This window comes from Macaca fascicularis, chromosome X, assembly GCF_037993035.2.
Source record: "Macaca fascicularis isolate 582-1 chromosome X, T2T-MFA8v1.1".
NCBI classification, from domain to species: Eukaryota; Metazoa; Chordata; class Mammalia; order Primates; family Cercopithecidae; genus Macaca; species Macaca fascicularis.
The window spans coordinates 43,857,177-43,880,393 of record NC_088395.1 but is presented as its reverse complement, the minus strand read 5'-3'; the positions used below and the strand labels follow the sequence as shown (position 1 = coordinate 43,880,393).

At 38.5% G+C, this 23,217-nt stretch overlaps 1 protein-coding gene across 3 annotated transcripts in view; it reads left to right on the top strand.

Moving 5' to 3' along the window:
* The window catches only part of MAOB (monoamine oxidase B), a 124,844-nt gene that overhangs the window by 68,021 nt on the left and 33,606 nt on the right, over positions 1-23,217 (top strand). For all 3 annotated transcript variants that reach the window (XM_005593344.5, XM_045383826.3, XM_045383827.3), the window contains 2 exons: positions 18,905-19,009; positions 20,050-20,141. In XM_005593344.5, the coding sequence (XP_005593401.3) occupies positions 18,905-19,009; positions 20,050-20,141 (197 nt within the window). The remainder of the gene's footprint in view (positions 1-18,904; positions 19,010-20,049; positions 20,142-23,217) is intronic.

The window sequence follows — 23,217 nt, the reverse complement described above, 5'->3', positions numbered from 1 at the left end:
CATGTAATTTAATGCTTCTTAGAAGCTTCAATTCCTAGTTTGTAAAGTGAGATTATTAGTTTCTAACCTCCAAGTGTTCCCTTGAAAATTAAATATGATAATATATGAAATGACTTTATAAATATCAGGTACCTTCATCATTTTTAAAATCTTATGTGGTAGAGAAACTTTAGGAAGGAATTTTTTGACAATTTGTTTTTTAGAAACAATTTTTCTCAACTGAGATAATCACATGTCCTCAGATTTCAAAAGGATAATCTAATAATCCAAATATAATAATTGACATTTAAGGAAGAACTTGTTTTGAGAAAAATCATTTATTTTAGAAGTCAATTTCTCCCTCCTTCTCTATCCCCATCCCTCCTTGTATATTGTACTAAGGCATGTACCCAGGTTACCAAGAACTTTTCCATCTTCTCATTACTCTATACATTTCAGAGGCATCAAAAGCATTCAGATAATATCTTTGAAAGACAAGGGGCGCACCTGTCATCCGGCACCTGTGAGCCCAGCGAGGCTACAGCTGGGATAGGAGAGTGGTGCAGTTGTTTTGGATTAGCTGATCTGCTCTCTGAGGCTGGAGTTCAGGGTCCAGTCCTGGAGGTTCAGAGAGGGCTTGCTAGAAAATGCAATTAAACGAGTACCTTCCATGACAAGGAGAGGTGCTGGGGTAAGCATTCGGGGATGGATTTTTGTGCTGATAAATCCCAGCACGCTCAGTGATGCTGTATGGGCAGGAAGCTCTGAACTTTCTTCTACAAAGTCATCTGCTAGTTCATATGGTAGAATTATCCCAGAGGGAGGCAATTGCCCTATGGGAGGCTCAAGGTGTGTTTAGAAAGGGGCTTTGTGGTATGTATTAAAATCATAATAACAACAACAACTAATATCCTTCTAAGAACTTTGCATATATGATCTCATTTAATCCTTGCCACAGCCCTGGAGGTATTAGTACCTACATTTTACAGATGATGAAAATGTCAGAGATGTAACTTACCTAAGGCCACAGAATTAGAATTAGTCACTTCTTGAGCCAATGCTTTCATCATCTACATGAAAGTTGGCAACACTTTTTGTGGAAAGAAAAGTGTAGGGATAGTAAGGATGGTATTAGTCAATATCTATGCATTTACTATGTGCAAGTCACCATGTTGAGATGTGTATGCATTATGTCACTGATGACCCATAATACTATCATGACATCGGTTCTATTCTATTTACATTCGCATTATATACAGAGGCCCAGTTTGTTGCATGCCTGAGTTCATGGTTACCTACTGGGATGTTGAACATCACAAGCTGCGCTCTCACCTCTAGTATCTAATATCATGTATGTGTATGCAAAAACGAACCTTTTTCAAGTTGTTTCTGGTGTTTGAATATTATAAAACAAGGGTTTGCAATGATTATGGTGAAGCTGAGTGTCCCCTTTTTTGTAAATGCTATTGTATTTGGTTTTATTTCTTTGCTGCTCTACAATGAAATCACCATAAAAATCACTTTATGTCTGTAGTGAAATTTTCCAAACCATCACATATCTATATGTACCTGAAATTTTACAACACTTTAATAACAGTTATTTAAACAAGCACTTTTTTATATTTTTGTCTATGAAAAACCACATTTGATTTATTAATTAAATTAGAATATTAGAGCTGGGAAACTACCTTCTATGTAAATTATTGGTGGGAGTTTATGAAAGTCTTTTAGTAAGACTAAAAGTGGAGTGAAGAATTGTACTTAAGCTAATGCAGCTGATAGAACATGTTAAAAATGCATGGGAGACAAGATTTCGATACTCATACTTGTTTAAGATTTAGTGGAATTTGTAGATCGAGTAGACTTTAACTCCAAGGTCCTTTCCTAAATAACTCAAAATGTATACTAGGAGTTGTTGTTTAGGTTGGAAACCTTTTTAAAACAGGAAATTCACTTTTGTTCATGGCACAAACCTTTATAAGGACATTAATGGTGTTTTAAAATTACGATCTGTGATGTAAATTTGTCTTGTGAGCCTTACTTAGATTTGACTACAGACTCTCTTCTCTCAGTTTGGTCTGTTCACCTATTTGAGTATGTTTGTAGCAGCTATTGCTGTATTTCTCATTTCCTTCAGCAAGGCTCTGATAAGAATGATGGAAACAATTGGGACCTTGCCACCAATCTCCGCCCCAAAAGAAAACACCTCAATTCTCAAATGAGGTCCCCATTAGGCCTGTGTCAGAAGTTTCTCATGAGGTCTGGGCCACCCCGGAGCCCTGGGATTGAGATTTTTTAGACATTGCTCCAGGCTGCTGTGCCCATTCCAATGGATGGCTGTTGCAGTTGGGCTCCTCAGGACACAGACTTGGAGATGAAGAATAGCATGTTGGTGGTTTGTTAGTGGGTGCTGTGGGGATCAACAGCCATTGATTGTTGGAAGGCAAGAAGGCAGGGGTGGCCAGAGCAATAAGTCAAACTGTGATGTAGTTGCAGTGGAAGCCTCGGCTGACCTGACAAGGGATTCTGAAGATGAGATGGCCCTTGGGAGCTATCCTGAGCAGGGCAAGAGGGTCAGGCCTTTCTATCCTCATGTAGATCAGTCATTGGAAGTGAGGTGCCCAGAGAAGGTGACATGACCTTAGGCAAAGTGGATTTTCTGCAGCTGGGATAATCTCTGAAGGGGGCTGAAAATCAAGGGCTGCCTGCCAACAGCACTCCGAGTAACTGAAGCAATAAGTTCCTAATTCCTGAAGGGCAGTCTGTGCAAGCTCATCACAGCATCTGCCACATTGACCACTTGGGAACTCCACCCTTCTCTTTAGTAGTTCCAGGCCAAACTTTATTTACTGGGGCTTTTGCAGACCTTGCCACCTGGATGACCCAATGGCTTTGGACAGAGAAGCATAATAGTATCTGGTGAGATCAATAGAGTCATGAATCCTGCTGACTACCCTCTCCATGGAACAACTTCCTTTATCCAAGACTAGAGTTGCCATCAAGGGGCTGTTCCATACACAGCCACATAGCCAGGTGAAGCCATGAAGCCAGCCATATGCCATGTTATAATTATGATGCCATAATTCTCTGTTTTCATGGACCTGCCTCTCCAGGACTTTGGAGCTCCTTGAGCCTGGAACTATGTCTTATTTAATTTCTGTTTCCTCAGTGTATTGTTTAGTGCCTGTTTCATAACTTGTGCTTAATCCATTTTGTTTAAGTGTTAGTAGCACTTAAAAGGATGATGCCTAGATTTCTCCTGGGTCTGTCCAAGCCTGTCAATAGTTTTGATTGTCTTCATCAGTTACCCAAATACAGTGTTAGTTCTAATTTGATAGTTATCCTTTGCTTTGTCTCTCTGCCTAATACTATTAAAGTCACAATTATATGTAAGTAGAGTAGAGTGGTGATGAGGTGGGCAGTGTTGGTACCTGCTGTTGCCTGTGTGCACAGATCCATCCAGAACTTCGATCTCTCGCTGCATGAGAGGAAGCAGGAGCTGGGAAACTAGCTTGACATTAAGCACACCTGAATTTGAACTCTGCTTATCAGCTGTGTAATCCTGGCGAAGATGTTTATCCTAAGACTTATTCTCCTCGTCTGTAATATGAGTTACTACACAAATGTTCAAAAAGCAGCAGTATTCATAATAGCCAAAAAGTGGAAACAACCCAACTGTGTATCAACAGATGCGTGGATAAACAAAATATAGTATATCCATATATAGGAGTATTATTCGGCCCTAAAAAGGAATGAAATTCTGACACATGCTACAACATGGATGAATGTTGAAGATATGTTAAGTGAAATAAATCAGACACAAAAGGACAGATATTGTATGACTTTGTTTATATGAGCATTGTTACTATTTGCTCTGAATCTCTTCTGGCCTGTAAACGTGGTTTCAAATGAACACACTATCAGATATTTATTTATTCTTCAAATATTTATTGAATGAATACTGTTCCAGGTACTGGGAATACACCAGTGAAAAGGACAAGATTTCTACCTTCATGGAGATTACATTCCAGCGTGGAGAGGCACTCTCTCTCTCTCTCTCTCTCTCTATACATATACACACACACACACACACATATATATATATATATATTCTCTATATATATATATACACACACACACATATAGAGAGAGAATATATATATATATATATATATATATATATATATATATATATATATGAATAAATGTACCACATAGTCTCAGTTGCCATGAAGCATCATAAAGGTTGACAGGAAAAGCATCTCTTAGGAAGTGACATTTAAATAGTGCCTTGCGAATAACTGGCACATGCATGTTCTTGAAAGAGGGAATGACAGGTGCAAAGGCCCTCAGGCAGGGATAAGTTTGTGTGTCTAAAGAACAGCAGGGAGGCAAGTGAACAAAAGGAGAGAGTGGTAGATAGGGAAAGAGAAGTACAAAAGCCGTGTTGCCCATGGAAGAGACTTTGGAGTTTGTGTAAGCACGATAAAAGTCATTAGAAGAAATTTTCTCAAGGGAGTGACATGTTCTGAATTATATCTTACAAAACTCACTCTGACTGCTAGGAGATTCTGGGGGCCAAAGGTGGAAGCAGAGAGAGAATTCAGAAAGTTAATGCAGTAATAAAGGTTAGAGCTGATAGTGGCTTGGAGCAGGGAGGTAACAGTCAAGGAGATGAGAAGTGATTGGATTTTAGATATATTTTGAATTTAGAACTGGCCGTTTTGATGGCTAATTATGTATGGGATAGGAGAAAAAGAAAGAAGTCAAGCAACTGATTTCGGGCAATCTGTGCTTTACAGATGAATGGATTATTATTGTCTAGCAGTAAAAGTAATCGTTGGGGGATGGGGGATACAGAAAACAATAGAATGAATCAGTGAAATTCACCAGACTCCCCAAAGAATCATTTTGGTCAGTAGTTAAAACTAACAGAGAGCTATAACAGAGAGAGAGACAGAGAGAGAAGAACAAAGAAGAAGAGAGAGAGAGAAAAAAGAAGAAGGAGAAGAAGAAGGAGGAGAGGGAGAAGAAGCAGAAGAAGAGGAGGAGGAGGAGGAAGAGGAAGAGGAAGAGGGGAGAAAAGAAGGAGGAGGAGGAGAAGAAGAAATAACTTCTGGGAGGAAGAAATGCTACACTAGAAGACCTCAGGCTCTTGTTGATAGTCACTGGAGATGGCATTGGAAGCTTCTGAAGCTCATCTACTAAAGAAAAAAGTGTCTTTTGCTGGGAGACATCAAACATAGAATCAGTTCATTCTGGATTCTGAGAAATGTGGATCTCTCTCCTCAGGGTAGCCTAGCAACCACTAGCCTGGCACAGCACATCAGCAATGCCTATGTCACCTATTATGGTGACCACTCCAAATCCAATACCACTGGAATCCAAAAAAGAACTTGATTTTTAAACCCCTTCCTCTTATTTATCTCTCAAAGGAAGTCAGTCACCTACAGCAAGTGTGGACATTGAACATCCCTTTCTAGAGAAGTTACCTTGTCTAGTGATATGGATGTCTTTACAGTGCATCAGGTTGGTTAGGAAGCTTTTCGCTGTAACAATAGAGTGATGCTGGCTGTAGAAAGTTGAAAGTTGAAGTCTTTTTCTACTCAAGCAGTCAATGAATCTACTGTATATTTCTGTATATTACAACTTTCCAGGGCTCCTTTGCTGGCTGCTAACCTTCCTTACCCTGAACTCAGAAGTTACACAAACCATTCATTTACTTACAGCTTCATTGAGATCTAATTCACATACCATGCAGTTCACCACTTTAAGTGTACAATTCAGTGGATTTTTAGTCTATTCTGAGTATGTAAATTTTTGTTGATGTATAACATATGTACAGAAAACAAGACAAAACATAAATGAACAGCTGATGAATTTTCAAAATGAACATACTCATAAAGCCAGCTTTCATCTCACTACAGCCCCCAGAGGCCTCCTCATGTTCCTTTACTGGCATTACCCATTCCCAAGGAGACCCAGTATCCTGAATTCTATCACCATAGATTAATTTTCCCTGTTTTAAGACTTTATAAAAAAGAAATCTTATAGTGTGTAGTCTTTGTGTCCGGCTGCCTTTGTAAATTTTTGCTGTGAAATTCAATCATGCTATTAGGAGTATTTGTAGATGATTTATTCCCCTTGATGTATATGGCATACCATTAAGAAACTATAGCACTTTTTTTGTCCATATTGGTATTGATGGATAGCTGTATGGTGGACCATTAAGGAACTATAATTCAGCCGGGCGCGGTGGCTCAAGCCTGTAATCCCAGCACTTTGGGAGGCCGAGACGGGCGGATCACGAGGTCAGGAGATCGAGAGACGATCCCGGCTAACACGGTGAAACCCCGTCTCTACTAAAAAATACAAAAAAATAGCCGGGCGAGGTGGCGGGCGCCTGTAGTCCCAGCTACTCGGGAGGCTGAGGCAGGAGAATGGCGTAAACCCGGGAGGCGGAGCTTGCAGTGAGCTGAGATCCGGCCACTGCACTCCAGCCTGGGTGACAGAGCAAGACTCCGTCTCAAAAAAAAAAAAAAAAAAAAAAAAAGGAACTATAATTCATTTTTTTGTCCATATTACTATTAACGGATATTTCACATTTTCATGTATGTGTTTGGAGAACATTTTCTGGGGCATATACCTAGAAGTGGGTCATAGTAATGTGTATATGCAGCTTTAGTAGACACTGCCAGTTTTCCAAAGGGGAATATACTACATTACACTACCATTAGCAAAATATGAGAGTTCCGGTTGCTTCTTTACTTCACCAGCACTTGGTGGTGTCATCAAGCTTTCTCAACCTCATATTCCTGGACTCTGGCGAGAGGGCCCCTGAGTAGGCGTCAGGTACCTTCTCCTGGTGTTATACTATCTATATGTATGCACTCTACTGGAGAGACTTCATGGTTCGCAACCAATTTTCAGAGGAGCCCTTGTCCCAGAGAATGACAAAAACCACCGCTTCCAGTTTTCAGCTTTCTTATAATCTCTAATATTGTGCTGAAACAGCCTTTTATTTGAGCCAAGATTTCTCCTGGAAAAGCTGACACTAGTAGGTAGCTGTCTCTATTTTTGAAAAGCACATTATTCAAGGCCAGAGCACTCTGGAGTTTTGCTAGTGCTGGTGTGCATGTTGAGCAATATGTTGGGGACATCCAAAAATTACATGCCCTCAATAAAGGGATGATATTTATTGAGATACTTTAGATGCCCGTGCTATTCGATCAAATAAACACTTATGTGTTTACAAATTGAAAGAGTGAGAAAGTTGGCACGGAAAAACTGATTTTAGTCATGGGCATTATTCTGCTCTAGAAACAACCTCTTGGCATGATGGCATGTCCTGATGGTTAGAAATGTGATACAGCTGGAAATGGCTAATACAAGCAGTAAAGAATTACGGTCACAAAACCCTGCATCCTTCTGCACACACCCTTATTCTTTGAGGTCAATGCACGGACTAATTTTGGAGACTCTTCTGTGGAACTCAAACCTGTCTCCACTTACAGGTGCATTTACACCAGATTGTGAGGGTAAATAGGACAAAGACAGGTCTTTGAGGGAGGAAATACAATTTTCAACTTCTTAGTTTAAACACTTCACTTTTTTCAGAATAAATTAATTTTGATTGTGTTTAGAAAGCAATCAGACTTCCGACTCAGACTCTGAAAACTTCTTCTTATTTTAGTACTGTTTATCCAGTCACCTATCTATCCATTCATTCATCCATCCATTTCCATCCTTACATCTGTCCATCCAAGCATCCATTCATCCATCCAACCATCCCATGCATGTCAAACACCAATTGAATATATAACATTCTTAAGCAGTATGGGACGATACAGATGATTGGTTCATTTCCTGATATAGCTGGAGAGGGAAGACGTACTCACATGGAATACCTAGAGAATACAGTACTATCAAGATAACATGGGCAAGTACAAATTAAGATGGTAGGGACTCAAATGGAGTGAACTTTATGTGCAGAGCAGTGACGGGTGGTGAGATGAAGCTTGGAAGGTTTCTTGAAGGAGTCAGTATTGAGCTCTGCAAAGAAAGTTTATACTTTGTGCTGATGGATATTAGAAAATAAAAAGCCTTCGAGGAAAGATGCAGTGATGATACACTGGTGAGGAGAGGATAGCCTGCTGACATCAGGAAAACTGCTTGACCAGAGCACAGAGGCAGCCACCTTCTTCTTGGAAGGCACCTTCTTCTTGGCAGCCACCTTCTTTTGGCAACCTTGAGAACCAGGTACAGGAGCTTGAGTTTGTTCCAGTGAGCAAGGGGACAGTCCAGTTGGAAAAGAGATAGGACAAGGCTGCCCCCTTCTGGTTTCTTGTGCAGTCTATTCATGCTCCCGTCTGAAGACACTTACTAGGGCCTCTGCCTGCCTGGAGCATTTCTCCCCTCCAGATATTCACATGATTTCCCCCCTCACCTCTTTCATCTCTTCATTCAACTGTCACCTTCTCCTTGAGGACTTCCTTGATATCACTTTAATTAAAATTGCAACAACCTCAAACCGCCAACACTTCCTCTTTGTCTTCCCTGCTACTTTGTCTTCATAGCACTTTCCACCTTCTAATCTACTACATGATTTTCTTATTTATTTTGTGTAGTGTCTGTTTTGTTAGTTTTTTCCTTGTTTATACCTACTATAATATAAGCTCCCACGAGAGCAGACTTTTATCTGTTGTGCCTCCAGTGCCCAGAACAGTGCCAGGCACACAGGAGGCACTCAAGAAATATTTGTTGAATGAAGGAATGAACTGATGTGACAGCCATTCGAGGATGGACTGGACTAGGCCATGCATGGGAACAGGAGGGACAGCCACAATAATGATCTGGCTGGTCATTGAGTCCATGAATCACTTCTATCTAGTTTGTAAGAATCTCAAGTACTTGATCTAAATGCCTTCCACAGACTATCTTTGGAACAAATGAGAAGTGGCTCATAGAGCAGAGAATCTGACAAGAGCTTGAATTCTATTACTCATGTGCAATTTATTGTATGTCACTTATGCTGCAATAAAGCTGTTTAAGAAGAAAGAATGTGAGCTCTACATACACAAATCTGAGGTTAAATTCAGTTTCTGCAGTATGCAAGCTGTGTGACCTTGGACAGGTTACTCAACCCTCTGTGCTATGAAACTCATCTGCAAGATGAAACTAACTATCAGCAGCTTACTCACTGGGTTGTTGTGAGGATTAAATGAATTAACTTAAATCTATTAGCCCAGTGTCTGACAAATAGTGTTCAATCATTATAATTGAAAGGAAAGGCTGGGAAGCTTCATGATTGAGAGCATTGGTCTTTGAATGTCTGAATTTAAATCCTGCTACCACATACTAGTTTTGAGATCTTAGGCAAAATATAATTATTTATCTCTGTATGCCTCAGTTTCTTCATCTGAAAAGGACAACATGGTGCCTATCTCATAGGGTCACTGTGAAGATTGAGTCAATATATATGAAGTGCACAGAACAGGGCCTGAACAGAGTAAGCACTCAATACTACTTATTGTCATTATTCCTTCTTATTATTATTCCTGCCGGGCTTTGCCTGGTTTCTCAGCCACTACCACTCCCATCTTCCCCATTTCTTTCTGTGTGGACAATCCCAGGCCTTTCATATGCTGTGGTGCTGCTGGAAGATTCCAAAAATGCAACATTGCCATTGTCTGCACCTCACTCCACTTTCACCCATGTGATGGTGCAATTAGAAGACAGTGTCAGTGCCAATTCTGGGTGCTTAGAAATGTTAGCAAGCAATTCTATAAGAAAAAATCTAATTATCTGATCAAAAAATGGGCAAAACATTTTAATAGACATTTCTCAAAAGAAGACATCCAAATGGCAAACAGACATGTGGAAAACTGCTCAACCTCATTGCAAATCAAAACTACAGTAAGATAGCATCTCACCCCAGTTAAAATGGCTTATATCCAAAAGACAGATAATAGCAAATGCTCGCAAGGATGTAGAGAAAAGGGAATATTTGCACAATGTTGGTGGGAATGTAAAGTAGTACAACCACTATGGAGAACATTTTGGAAGTTCCTCAGAAAACTAAAAATGGAGCTACCATATGATCCAGCAATTCCACTGCCGGATATATACCCCAAAGGAAGGAAAACAGCATATCAAAGAGGTATCTGCACTCCCATGTTTGTTGCAGCTCTGTTCATAATAGACAACATTTGGAAGCAACCTAAGTGTCCACCAACAGATGAATGGATAAAGGAAATGCGGTACATATACACAATGAAGTACTATACAGCCATAAAAAGGATGAGATCCTGTCATTTGCAATAACATGGATAGAACTGAATATCATTATGTTAAGTGAAGTAAACCAGGCACGGAAAGACAAACACCACATGTTCTCACTTATTTGTGGGATCTAAAAATCAAAACAATTGAACTCATAGACATAGAGAGTAGAGGATGCTTACCAGAGGCTGGGAAGTATAGTGAAATGGTGGTGAGAGGAAGGTAAGGATGGTTAATGGGTAAAAAAAAAAATAATTAAAGAATGAATAAGACCTACTGTTTGATGGAACAACAGGGTGACTCTAGTCAATAATAATTTAATTGTACATTTAAAAATAACTAAGAGGGTATGATTGGATTGTTTGTGACACAAAGGATAAATGCTTGAGGGGATGGATACCCCATTTTCCATGATGTGATTATTATACATTGCATGCATGTATCATCAAAACATCTCATGTACCCCATAAGTATATACACCTACTATGTACCCAGAAAATGTTTTAAAAATTAAAAAATTGGAAATGTGAACAAGGATCGTGAAATAGGCACACGAACAGAAGAAGACAACCATTTGCCCAACTACAGTTTGTGAGACTTCTCCCCTCCTCCCTCATGGGGAAGACTAATTTTCTTTTCTCTCAAACTGCAAGTATAGGTCAAAAGGAAAGCCTGGTCCTTCAAATTAGTTTATTGCCTAAGAACAACCCTTATTCATAACTGTAAAAATGATTGAGTTATAGAGGGGAGGGTGGCTTACCCTGGCTCCCAATGGTTAGAAGGGCAAGGTTCCCATGAGCGTCAGAGGAGACATTCTGAGAGAAAAAGGTCACTCCTCAGGAACTGAATCTGAGAAGGACTAGGCCACCTGTTTCTACTGACAGGGACTGCGTCCAGCATCAATATTATGATGGCAAAAGGGCTTCCCAAATGTGGCAGAAATTGGGGTGTAGGGTCTTTGCTTCCAGAAGAGAGGTCAGGAGAGGAGAAGGACATGTAGAACATTGATGTTGACGATAGTAATGGACCTGTCACCCAGCCAGCCTGTTTCTGAGAGCCACTCACTCACTAGGTGACGATTCTAGGAAGTGGAGTTCAAATGTTTTAACTGAACATACAGGCTCCAAAATGAGGCCATGTGAGCATCAGTTTGGTTACTGTTTTTCAGGAAGTCTGCTTTAAAAAGTCAAAGACAAATTTTCATGGCAGGAATTCTGATGCTAGGAATTCATCCAAAGGAGATTCATCAAAAGTGTGGTCATGGCTTTATGGGTAAGAAGTGGTTGTATAAATGATGGTACACTCATAATAATCACAAAACCATCAGCAATATCCATTTAGTGCATACATCCTGTGTACCTTGTATAATCTCCATTATTCCTACAGTACACCCAAGATAGGTATCATGATTCCAATTCTAATGATAAGAGAACCGAAGCTTACAAATGTTGAGCAATTTACCTGTAGTCATACAGCTATTACTTTGAAGAGCCAGTTCAAGTCAGTTCTGTTGGTCTCTTAAAAGCCATCTTATAATCCTTCTCATGAGACTTTAGTCCAGAGCCTCTAACATTTTTACATTCTTAAAAATTATTAAGAATTCCAAGTAGCTTTTGTTTTTGTGGCTCTATCTCTCTATATTTGCCATCTTATAAATTGAAATTGAGAATCTTAAAAATATTTATTGATAGAACTTAATTACTTAAAATAATAATAACCCTACTATAAGTAAACATAATATATTTTTATTAAAAAACTGTTTCCTAAAACAAATAAAATGAGTGAGTGGCATTAATTTACATTTTGCATATCTTGTTCACGTCTGGCTTGATGGAAGACAATGACCCTGGCAGCTACTGTAAATCAAATTGAACTTCCAATAGCTTTCACTCATGAGCTATGAGATCTCAATCTAGTCATTTAAACTTCTCTGAGCTTTATTTCTTTTACCTGTAAAAGGAAGAAATAACTTCTGCTGAACCTACCTAACAGGGCTGCTGTAATGATCAAAGAAAAATGCTGTATGTAATTAGACTTTGTAACTTAGACACATCCTGGGATGAGCACTTATTCTAATGTCTTCTTATGATGTCTTCAGAAGAACAAGCCTCCCCGGACAATGTTCAAAACAGTAATAGTAATCACTGGACTGTTTGTATCATGGCCAAATCTGAGGCACAAAACTCTTGCCTCAGAATGTGTAATCTTATAAACTTAGACATTTCCTCCTTACCCAGCTTATTCCCTGGAAACTTGAAGATTTGCAATCTTTTATGAGTCTAACAATAGCTCTTTCCTGTGTTTATCAGAAGTTTTCCCTAATCTTATAAAAGAAGACTTGTTTTTATGAATTTATCTAAACTAAGCTGTTGCCTGCTTAGACATAAGACACCAAGGAGGTTAAAGGATAAAGTGTTTTATTCTGCTTCATGATAGTTTTCTTTACATATTGTTTGGTTTCCATTTACTCACACGTTTACTGTTTTTGGTTTTAGAGTTTTGAGCAAACCTCCTTTCTAAGAACATTCCTGAGTTAGGAGGGCTTTAACAGCTGGTCTTTGACACCATTGCATTGCTGGAATTATTGCTATTTGAGCAAACCTCAATGTTTTGGGGACCCCATTGAATGAAAATCACTATAATTCAGCTAAGGTGACATTTCAACTGGGTTATTCAGATGGGATCTGTCAGCTAGAGTCTTGGAAGGGGCCCCTTACCACCCACATCACAGCACTTCCATATGACATGTACTGTACAAATAATTTATCTCTGGGGAAAGGAAGGAGGGATGGTGGAGAGGTGCCCATCTTATGTGTTCTGGTGGGAGGTTAATATAGAAGGATGTGGCTGGGTGCGGTGACTCACACCTGTAATTCCTGCACTTTGGGAGGCTTTGGTGGGTGAATTACCTGAGGTCAGGAGTTTGAGACCAGCCTGGCCAATATGGTGAAACCACGTCTCTACTAAAATTACAAAAATTAGCCAGGCGTGGTGGTGCGCACCTGTAATCCCAGCTACTCAGGAGGCTGAGGCAAGAGAATCGCTTGAATCAGGGAGGCAGAGGTTGCAATGAGTCAAGATTGTGCCACTGTACTCCAGCCTGGGCAACAGAGCAAGACTCTATCTCTCTCTATAGATGGATGGATAGATAGATAGATAGATAGATAGATAGATAGATAGATAGATAGATAGATAGATAGATGTGCAGGATGCTTTTGTTGGGCAGGGCTCCACATGCAGGTCATGGTTAGTTAGTTAACTCTGCCTTATTCCAAAAGCTGTCCTTCACCTTTTCCCAGGCCAAGTCTCATGTGTCAGACTGAGCTCTCACTTTCTGGATCAATTGTCTTTATGTTTCCAGGAGCTACCATGGTTGCTGGTGCAGGCCCTGGCAGTGACAGACAGACATTAATTAACCACATCTGCTGGGCTCACACTCTTCTTCAAGTCATCTGTTGGTGATTTCTGACTGAACCAATGTGTTTATGAAAACAAGCACAAGCAAACAAAAAAAAAACCCTAAATAATTGAATTGTTTGGCTGAACACTGATTTCTTCCTCTCTATCTTTTTATTAATGGATGTTCAAGCAAAACTATGCTGTTCTTCCCACTTATGGTGTGGCTATTCAATTGCTTATGGTTTTATCTCTTTGTGGGCACAATGCCATACTGATAGTCCAGAAGGATGACTTTGTACACCAGTCATAGATGCACATTGCTCTCAGTGTGCAGCTTGATTTGGTTCTTTGCTATTTAAGTTCCATCCCACACCCCCTTTGTACAAGTGCATTGTGTTGAGGGGGCAGGGTTGGGCACTACTCGGTTGATAGGAATCTGCAGAGACCAGAGTGGGTTTGGGTTCAAGGGGAGACTTAAAACAAGTAGGATAGATAGTTATAACATAAGGAGCCAAAGTACAAAAGATCAGTTTAGAAATTGGGACATTGTGTGTCAAATAAATGACAAGTTCAAGGTCACACAGCTGAAATTATATCAAGCATGCATTGTGAACCTACTGTGTGCCAGCAGTCTCTGCCAGCACATCCTAAGCATACAAAGATTATAATTACAATGGTAGCAGCTGTGGTAATAATATTGATTGAGAACTTACAACATGCCAGCCACTGTTCAAAGTGACTTACATGTATCAGCACACTTCATCTTTCTAACATGCCTCCAAGATAGTTACTATGATCACATTTCACTACTGAGTTAACTGAAGCACAGAGAAGTTAAGCAACTTAACACAGTTAGTGAGTGGCAGACCGTGACTCAACCCAGGGAGACTGGTTCCAGAGCCCATGCTCTTGCAGCATAGGGCCCAATGAATGAGGTAGAGTAGTAAATGCATGAAACTGGTGCAGTGGAGTTAGTGGCAGATGAAAGAGAAACAGAGAGCTCTGGGACACTGAGAAGACCACCTAACCCAACTGTTTATGGTAATCTGGGCATACTTCCTGGAAGAAGACAATGGAGTCAATAGATGTTGAATCACAAAGACTGATATCTGGGGCCTGGAAGATTAAGCAACTGTCTTACTCTGTGTCAGTCATCTTAGGCGAGGCAGAGCTAGAATGGGGATTGACTTCTTCTTCGTGGAGAATGGTCCCTGGATCAATCCACAGGTTTCTGCTGAGCAAGTTTTATGTATTGAACTCTAATGGAGGAGGGATAAGTGGAGGTTTTCTGGTCAGCATGCAAGTTGTATGGAACATGAATTATTTCTCAATAAAGCTGATTATAAAACAAAATCAGCTTGCACTCAGCAGCCAGAAGTTGCTTCTAAATACCACTCTCTTGATAAAAGGAAAGGCTTCTTGGACAAAGGACAGATCCTAGGACTTGGGCAGAAAAAAACAGAAGATGAGTCTGGAGAATCTTCTAGTGCCAGAAATGAAAATAAATGCTCAACAGACAAAAGGATGGGGGCATGTCAAAGGGACACAGGGAGCCGACCTGAAGGAGTGCTCAGAAGTAGAATAATTTGAGCAACAAATAAATAATATAGTGTTGGATTATAACACAAGGTATGAAACACACATATATATGCCCACTGTTATAAATAAATGATTGAATAAGCAAGTAAAGGGGGAAAAGAGGAAAACCTTCCTTAGAAAAGAATTCAAAAAATTTGTGGAGTACAGTGGAGAGACCTGACAGACACCACCCTAAGCAAGGAATCAAGGTCAACATCATCCATGATAGGTCATGTTGATATCACGTGCCCTCTGAGGTGACATGATGAAAAGAGCACTTGGTCTTTGTGGTAGTCTTCCCCAAAATTCATAGTCCCAATCTAAAAATGAAAAAAAAATGTAACTTCAGACAGATCCAAATTAAGGGATATTCTACCGGATAACTGACCAGCATTCTTCAAACTTCGAAGGTTATGAAAAATGAGGGACTACTGAGAAACTATCACAGACCATAAGACACTAAGAAGACAGGACAACTAAATGAAATGCGATATCCTGGATGGGATCCTGCAACAGAAAAAGAATGTTTAGTGGATAAATGGGTGAAATCCAAATAAAATCTGAAGTTTAGTATATAGTGATCTACCAGTGTCGATCTCCTGGTCTTGGTCAATGTACCATGTAATGTAAGATGCTAACATTAGAGAAAACTAGGTGAAAGGTATATGGGAACTTTCTGTACTGTCTTTGCAACTTTTTTTGTAAAACAAATATTACTTTGTAAAACAAAGTTATTTTGTAAAAATTTGTAAAACAAATTACTTTGTAAAAATGTGTAAAACAAATAGAAACTATATTTAAAACATAAAGCATAAAAGAAAAGTCAGCAAGTGTCAGTATGCTGATCAACTAGAACTTTCATGCATTGCTGTTGGTAATGTAAAGCAGTGCAACAACTTTGGAACACTATTAAACTTAAAAAGTTAAACATACACCCACCATGTGACTCAGCCATTCCCCTACTGGGCATTTACCCAAGAGAAGAAAAAATATATGTACACAAAAAGACCTGTACAAGAATGTTTATAGCAGTTTTATTCACAGCAGATCAAAACTAGAAATAGTTATCAACAGGTGAAACAAACCATGGTACATCCATACAATGGACTACTACTTAGCAATAAAGAGGAACAAACGGAAACTTGGACAAACCTCAGAAATATCATGCTGAGCAAAAGACGCCAGATACAAAGGTGTACATCTTGTATGAGTCCATTAAAAAATGTGAAAACAGGCAAAAACAATCTATAGTGACAGAAAACTGAACAGTGATTGCCCAGGGCCAGAAAGGGGACAGGGATTGTCTAGGAAGGGGAAAGAGGGAACTTTCTGGAGTGATAGGAATGTTTTATATCTTGATTGGAGTGGTAGTTACATAGGTGTATACATGTGTCATAACTCCCCAAATTGCATGTTAAATTATTTAATGTGGGTACATTGTTGAGGAGATATTGGTCAAAGGATACAAAATTTTAGTTAGATAGGAGAAATAAGTTCAAGAGATCTATTGTACAACATAGTAACTTTAGTTAAAAACAATGTATTGTAGTCTTGAAAATTGCTAAGAGAATAGATTTTATGTGTTCTCACCTCCCAAAATGATAGGTATGTAAGGTAATGCATATGGAATTAGCTCAGTTTAACCATTCCACAGGGTATACATATTTCAAAATATTATGTTGTATATTATAAATATATACAGTTTTAATGGCAGGTTAAAATTTTAAAATAACTTTTAACTATAAAAAATATGGAAACTAGGCCGGGCACGGTGGCTCACGCCTGTAATCCCAGCACTTTGGGAGGCCGAGGCGGGCGGATCACAAGGTCAGGAGATCGAGACCACGGTGAAACCCCGTCTCTACTAAAAATACAAAAAAAAATTAGCCGGGCGCGGTTGTGGGCGCCTGTAGTCCCAGCTACTCGGGAGGCTGAGGCAGGAGAATGGCGTGAACCCGGGAGGCGGAGCTTGCAGTGAGCCGAGATCGCGCCACTGCACTCCAGCCTGGGCGACAGAGCGAGACTCCGTCTCAAAAAAAAAAAAAAAAAAAAAATATGGAAACTAAACTAAAATAAAATGAGTACATTGTATGTAAAGTACACCTCAATAGTGTTAATTAAGAAGGGTGGCAGTTAATTTTTTATGTCAACTTGTCTAGATATTTGGACAAACATTATTCTAATGTATCTGTCAAGCTATTTTTAAGATAAGGTTAACATTTAAATCAGTAGACTTGGAGCAAAGCAGATTACCTTCCATAATGTGAATGGACCTTCTCCAATCAGTTGAAGTCCTTAAGAGAAAAAGATTGATGTCTCCCAGGAAAAGAGGGAATTCTGCCAGCAGACTGCCTTTGAAGTCAAACTGCAACTCTTCCCTGGGTCCGTGACCTACCCTACAGATTTTGGACTTGCCATCCCTCTCAAACAACATAAGCTAATTCCTTAAAATAAATCTGAATCCTTCTCTCTGTCTCTGTTTCTTTCTCTGTTTCTGTCTCTCTCTCTATCTATATCTGTATCTATATCATCTATCTATGTGTATATGTCTATGTAGTTTCTACCTATGTATGTATGTATGTATGTATGTATGTATGTATGTATGTATCTATCTATCTATCTCCTGTTGGTTCTGTTTCTCTAAGGAATCCTGGCTGAGAAGAAACAAAAAGCTGTATCTCAACCCTTCCCTGAGAATCTTATGGCCTTATTGGAGAGAGAAGACCAACATGGCCACAGAATTAATACAAGAACAAATATGAAATCTCTTATTACACAATTCTAGTTTCTCTGCCTACAACATCAACAGAAGATGCGTCTTTGTTGAATGACTCAGAGTTTTGCGGAAGTTTTTGTTGACTGACAACTTTAAGTTATTCTGATTCGGTTGAAAGATGCTGTCAGAATGCACAGCCTGGCTTCTGACTTGGGTTTTCAGATTGACCCAAAGTGATTTTTGTGTATGTCTCTTAAGTGCCATCAGCAGGTTAATCCTCCTAGAGATTATTTATTTTTAATCCTTGGAATGATGTGTTCCCTTTACTTCTGTGTCGAGGTATCCCTGTGGGAAGAACCAGGTGGTGTAAACATGTCTGGAAGAGAAGCTTGAAGTTGTCTAATCTTTCTGCTTTGACTTTGCTGGTCTCTGGGAACTCCTGTGTTTACCTAGCACATCTGAGTCCTTGGGAAAGCTTTCTGGGCCCTGTTTTGTGGTTCTTCGAACAGATGGTTGCATTCTCGTGATTGATTTTTCATCCCCTTCTAAGTTGTATAATGCTTATAGTTATAATTTTCTGACTCTCCAGGCACACAGAGGCTCCTGACTCTGAGATATTTGCAAGTACCATTGGCAAACAAGATTTCCTTAGGTTAACTCCACTTATGTACTGGTATTTAAATTTTATATGCTAACGGCTCCAATTTCAGAGAGAAACCTCTTTACCGTGCTTGGTGTGGCAGTGAACTTAATTAACACAGAATTTTGCTGGAAATCTCTATGCTAAAACGTTAAGTGGGGTTCTGAGGACACAAGGAGCTAAAAAGTTGAGTGTGTATCACATATTGATAACTCACATGATTTTGCTTGCAGACATTTACCAATTTGGCAGATTATCTACCTTTACATTGTAGTAAATATTTCCTTTTTAAAATATCTTATATCTCACAGGGCAAATCATACCCCTTCAGGGGGCCGTTCCCACCTGTGTGGAATCCAATTACCTACTTAGATCATAACAACTTTTGGAGGACAATGGATGATATGGGGCGAGAGGTAAAGCTTCTTTGACTATATTTGTATTTTTTGTTTTGTAATACGTTTAGTCCTTCAAAGAAAGAAAGTACAATATATCTCCAACACCTAGCACATTGTGAGCACACAGTAGCAGTAAAGATTTGTGAAATGAATGAATGAACTTGTTTCTAACCTCTGCAATAATAAGATATCAAACAGATTGATATTTGTATACTAATGATGAGTGGGCAGGAGATTGGGTGCCACTCAGCCTTCTTGGAAAGATGTTTCAAATTTTGGAAATCTTCGGTACATAGCAAAATTAGACTTCTGGGTCTTTGATTCACCACCATGCCCAAACAAGTCATAAGTAATCACTCATAAAGCATTTCTTTTCTTTTACTTTAAGTTCCAGGATACGTGTGCAGAACGTGCAGGTTTGTTACATAGGCATACATGTGCCATGGTGGTTTGCTGCACCTATCAACCCGTCATCTAGGTTTTAAGCTCCACGTGCATTAGGTATTTGTGCTAATGCTTTCCCTCCCCTTGCCCCCCACTCCTCAACAGGCCCTAGTGTGTGATGTTCCCCTCCCTGTGTCCATATGTTCTCATTGTTCAACTCCCACTTATGAGTGAGAACATGTGGTGTTTGGTTTTCTGTTCCTGAACACACATAAAGCTGAACTGAAAGCTCCATAGACATGATTTGCTGCAGCTCTGTGATCCTTGTTAAAGAGTTAAATTTATGAATGTTCTCTAGAAGTTAGTAACTTAGGAATCCATATCTAGAAATAGCCCAGTTACAACATGCCTCTATTTATTGTGCAGGAAGTTTTATCACAAATTAAATATGGCTTGAGTGGTACCGATTTATAATAGGAAAGCTACATAGACAGCATTAATTATGCAGTAAAAGCAATATTGGATGAATTTGGAAAACTTAACATTTTTCCTCTTTAAGGTAGAGTTTTTAATACTATCTGAATAGTTATTTAAAATGGAAAATTACAAAAATAAATAAAATAAAATAGAAAATTGCATTTGTCTTTCTCCTTCGAATCCTCATCTGAATGTAGATTCCCAGTGATGCCCCATGGAAGGCTCCCCTTGCAGAAGAGTGGGACAACATGACAATGAAGGAGCTGCTGGACAAGGTCTGCTGGACTGAGTAAGTCTTGCCATTAGGCACAGGCATTTATTGTGACCACCTTTCAGGTTCATTTAGCAATACCATTCAACAAGTATGGAACAAGTAGCTGCTTTGTGTCTAAAACCACACCACCAGCCAAGTAGAATGCTGAAAACCATTGGAATTGGCTCCTACCCTGAAGATATCTGTACATACAACTTACTTCTTTGGAATAGTTTTGTATCACAAAGGTAGTATTACCCTGTGAAGTCCTCAGAACAGACCAGAAGGTACTAGTTTCTTTATTTAAAACAGCTTAAAGACCATCAGCTTAAAGCTCTCATTTATGAAGTTGTTGATATAGGACAATTTTTGTATTCTTCACTGGTGGTCAAATGTGGAGATGGTTAGCGTGTGCATTTGCCATACCTTGTGTGATGTAGTGCAACTCTTCAAGGACTTAAAGAGGAACCTCTAAAGCCTTTGTAGATAGTTCACAACTACAGGGGAAACATGTGTGACTGGACTGGCTGTTCCCCTTTAGTGAAAAAACAAGTACCCATGAGATAAGCATTAAATTCTTGCTGGCAGAACTGGGAATTGTAGAGAAATTGTGAAGGCTTGTATAGACAGACCACGTGGAGAGGCCGCACTGCTCTTGGACAGCAGGGAAAATGGAAAGGATTATGAGGGTTCCAATTCAAGCACATGGTAAATTTGTGGTAAACAAAACAAGAAAAATGGAAGCCAAATTCAAGGAGACTGCCCTGCCTTACTGAAGAGCGTTAGTTGAGAATATGTTTGGCTATGGGGTTAATGTCTTCATTTTTAGGCATCATTCACTGCCAACTAAAAGTAAAAACAAGCTTTTAGAATATCTGAATCTAAAAAATGGAAATAATCAAAATACATAAAATTCATATACTTTTTGATATAAAAATTCAGCTTCTAATAATTTAGCTTTAAGAACGTGAGACAAAAGAAGAGAGAGGCATACAGGGAGAGAAGGAGAGAGGGAGAAAGAGTGAAAGAGGCAGATCCAAAGCATTATTTTTAAAAGAGAGGATCGGAAAACCCAATAATAAATCGGCAGAATCAAGTATGGAACATCTAAAAAATTCAATACTCGAGGGTTTTAAAAAATCGTGTTGTAGAGGAATATTTAATGACTGGAAAAAATAGTAATATTAAGCACATAGAAAAGCAGGCTGTTGTGGTATGGTATATGATCTCATTTCTAAAAGCAACTATTTATATATGCACTGCAAAAGTAGCGGACATCCATTGAAATATTTTTAACGTTTAATATTACTATGCAAGCATTTATTTTTAAAATGCTTAAAAACTTTACATCATTAAAAATTATTCTTTAAACATCGTATTTCATGGTACCAGAATATTCCATGGAAAATGAATACGTAATGTATTTGTCCATTAACATCCTGTTCAACACATTGGGTACTTTCTGTTTTTTGTTATTATTATTATTATTATTATACAATACTCTATAATAAACATCTTTGTGCCTCTCCTATGTCTTCAACCTTTGAAAGCAACCAATTTTGGAAGAGTAAAATCCTTTTATGTCATGAAATGAATGCCTGTTATTAATTATATTCTTTTAAACATTAATGCTATCTAACACTTCTATGAGAATGTAGTGTGCAATATAATTTATTTTAATTGTAATAAAATTGTAGTATTTAGGTTTAAATTATATACTTTAGATTTTCAAAATATAATAAGTATATAATTATCTGAATTTTTTTATAACTCCTGTTATGAAAAGCTTTTAATAAATTCAGTTAGGTCTTTTCTCCTTAGAGAACTTTTAAGTTTCTTGGTGATAAAATCAATCATATGTCTTTGGGATCACAGGAACTTGACATTTTCTATCATAGCCCTTGGCCTAGTCCTCCACTTAGTGAATATTCTAAGTTGTCATTTGACAAAATAAAGCATTCTGAGATACTAGGAGTATAAGAACACAAGACAATTTTCTAACTCTTCCCAAGCAAGATACACACAGTATTATTTCCTGGATTTAAATGAAGTAAGCCCCAGAATATCCAGTCTATTATTATTCAGACCAAAGCACAATCATACATTCCAAGACTAATGTTGATTATTCTTTCAGGTATTGTCGTTTACAAAGTGCACTTCACAAACATGAACTGTATTTTCAATGTGATCACAGCTATGTAAAAACATTTTTTAAAAGACCTATACTTAGAAAAAAATGCATCAAAATGAGACTAGTAATTATCTTCTGGAGGGGCAGAAATATGGAAGATACTCATTCTCTCATCTTTTTATCTTAAAAATTTTCCAAATTTTATATAATGTGTATGTATTTTTCATGTAGAAAAATATTATAACATTTATCTTTTAAAAAGTCAACAGGGCAAAAAATTCAGAAATATTATTGCACTAACTTCCTTGACCTTCCATCCTTCAAATATTGTTCTTATTTCTTTTCTTACTGAAGCTCCTAGAGTAAATTCAAATAAAGGATTAGGAAGAGACTGGCCCTTCAGAATTACTTTTAGATCTCCCTTTAGTTCAAACCAAAATTATTTCTTTCCCACCAAATTGGCAACAATAACAACTAGAATTCCAGCAATATTTTTGTTAAATATTGGCTCTCCAGCTGGGCCAATGTTAAGTTTCAGTTATTTATTACCCCCTTTACTGTATGCCCCTCAATCCACTTAAAAAATAGGAACAAAAGAAATTGGATTTTAGGAAGCAGCAAATAAAATACTACTTTTATTTTAAATTGACTTCTGGATATTTGTTTTAGTTAGATATTACAAATTGCCTCCGCAAGGAAGTCATGAGTTAACAATTTCCATCCCTTCAATTATCCTGAGAAATCTTACAAAACTAACTGTAAGTCACTTTAATGTATATATGACACCATTTCACAGGCTATAATGATGGGGACTGTCATAGATGGGCTGTCAGGTTGTTACAGCTGCAAATAATGTCAATAACTGATATGTGTGTTAGGCATGATTCTACAAACTTCTAGGGTCAAGATACAGTAAAGTAGAGAGATGCCCCTTGGTGAGTATTTGTACTTCCAAGGCTGTCAGCTGACTAATTAGAAAAC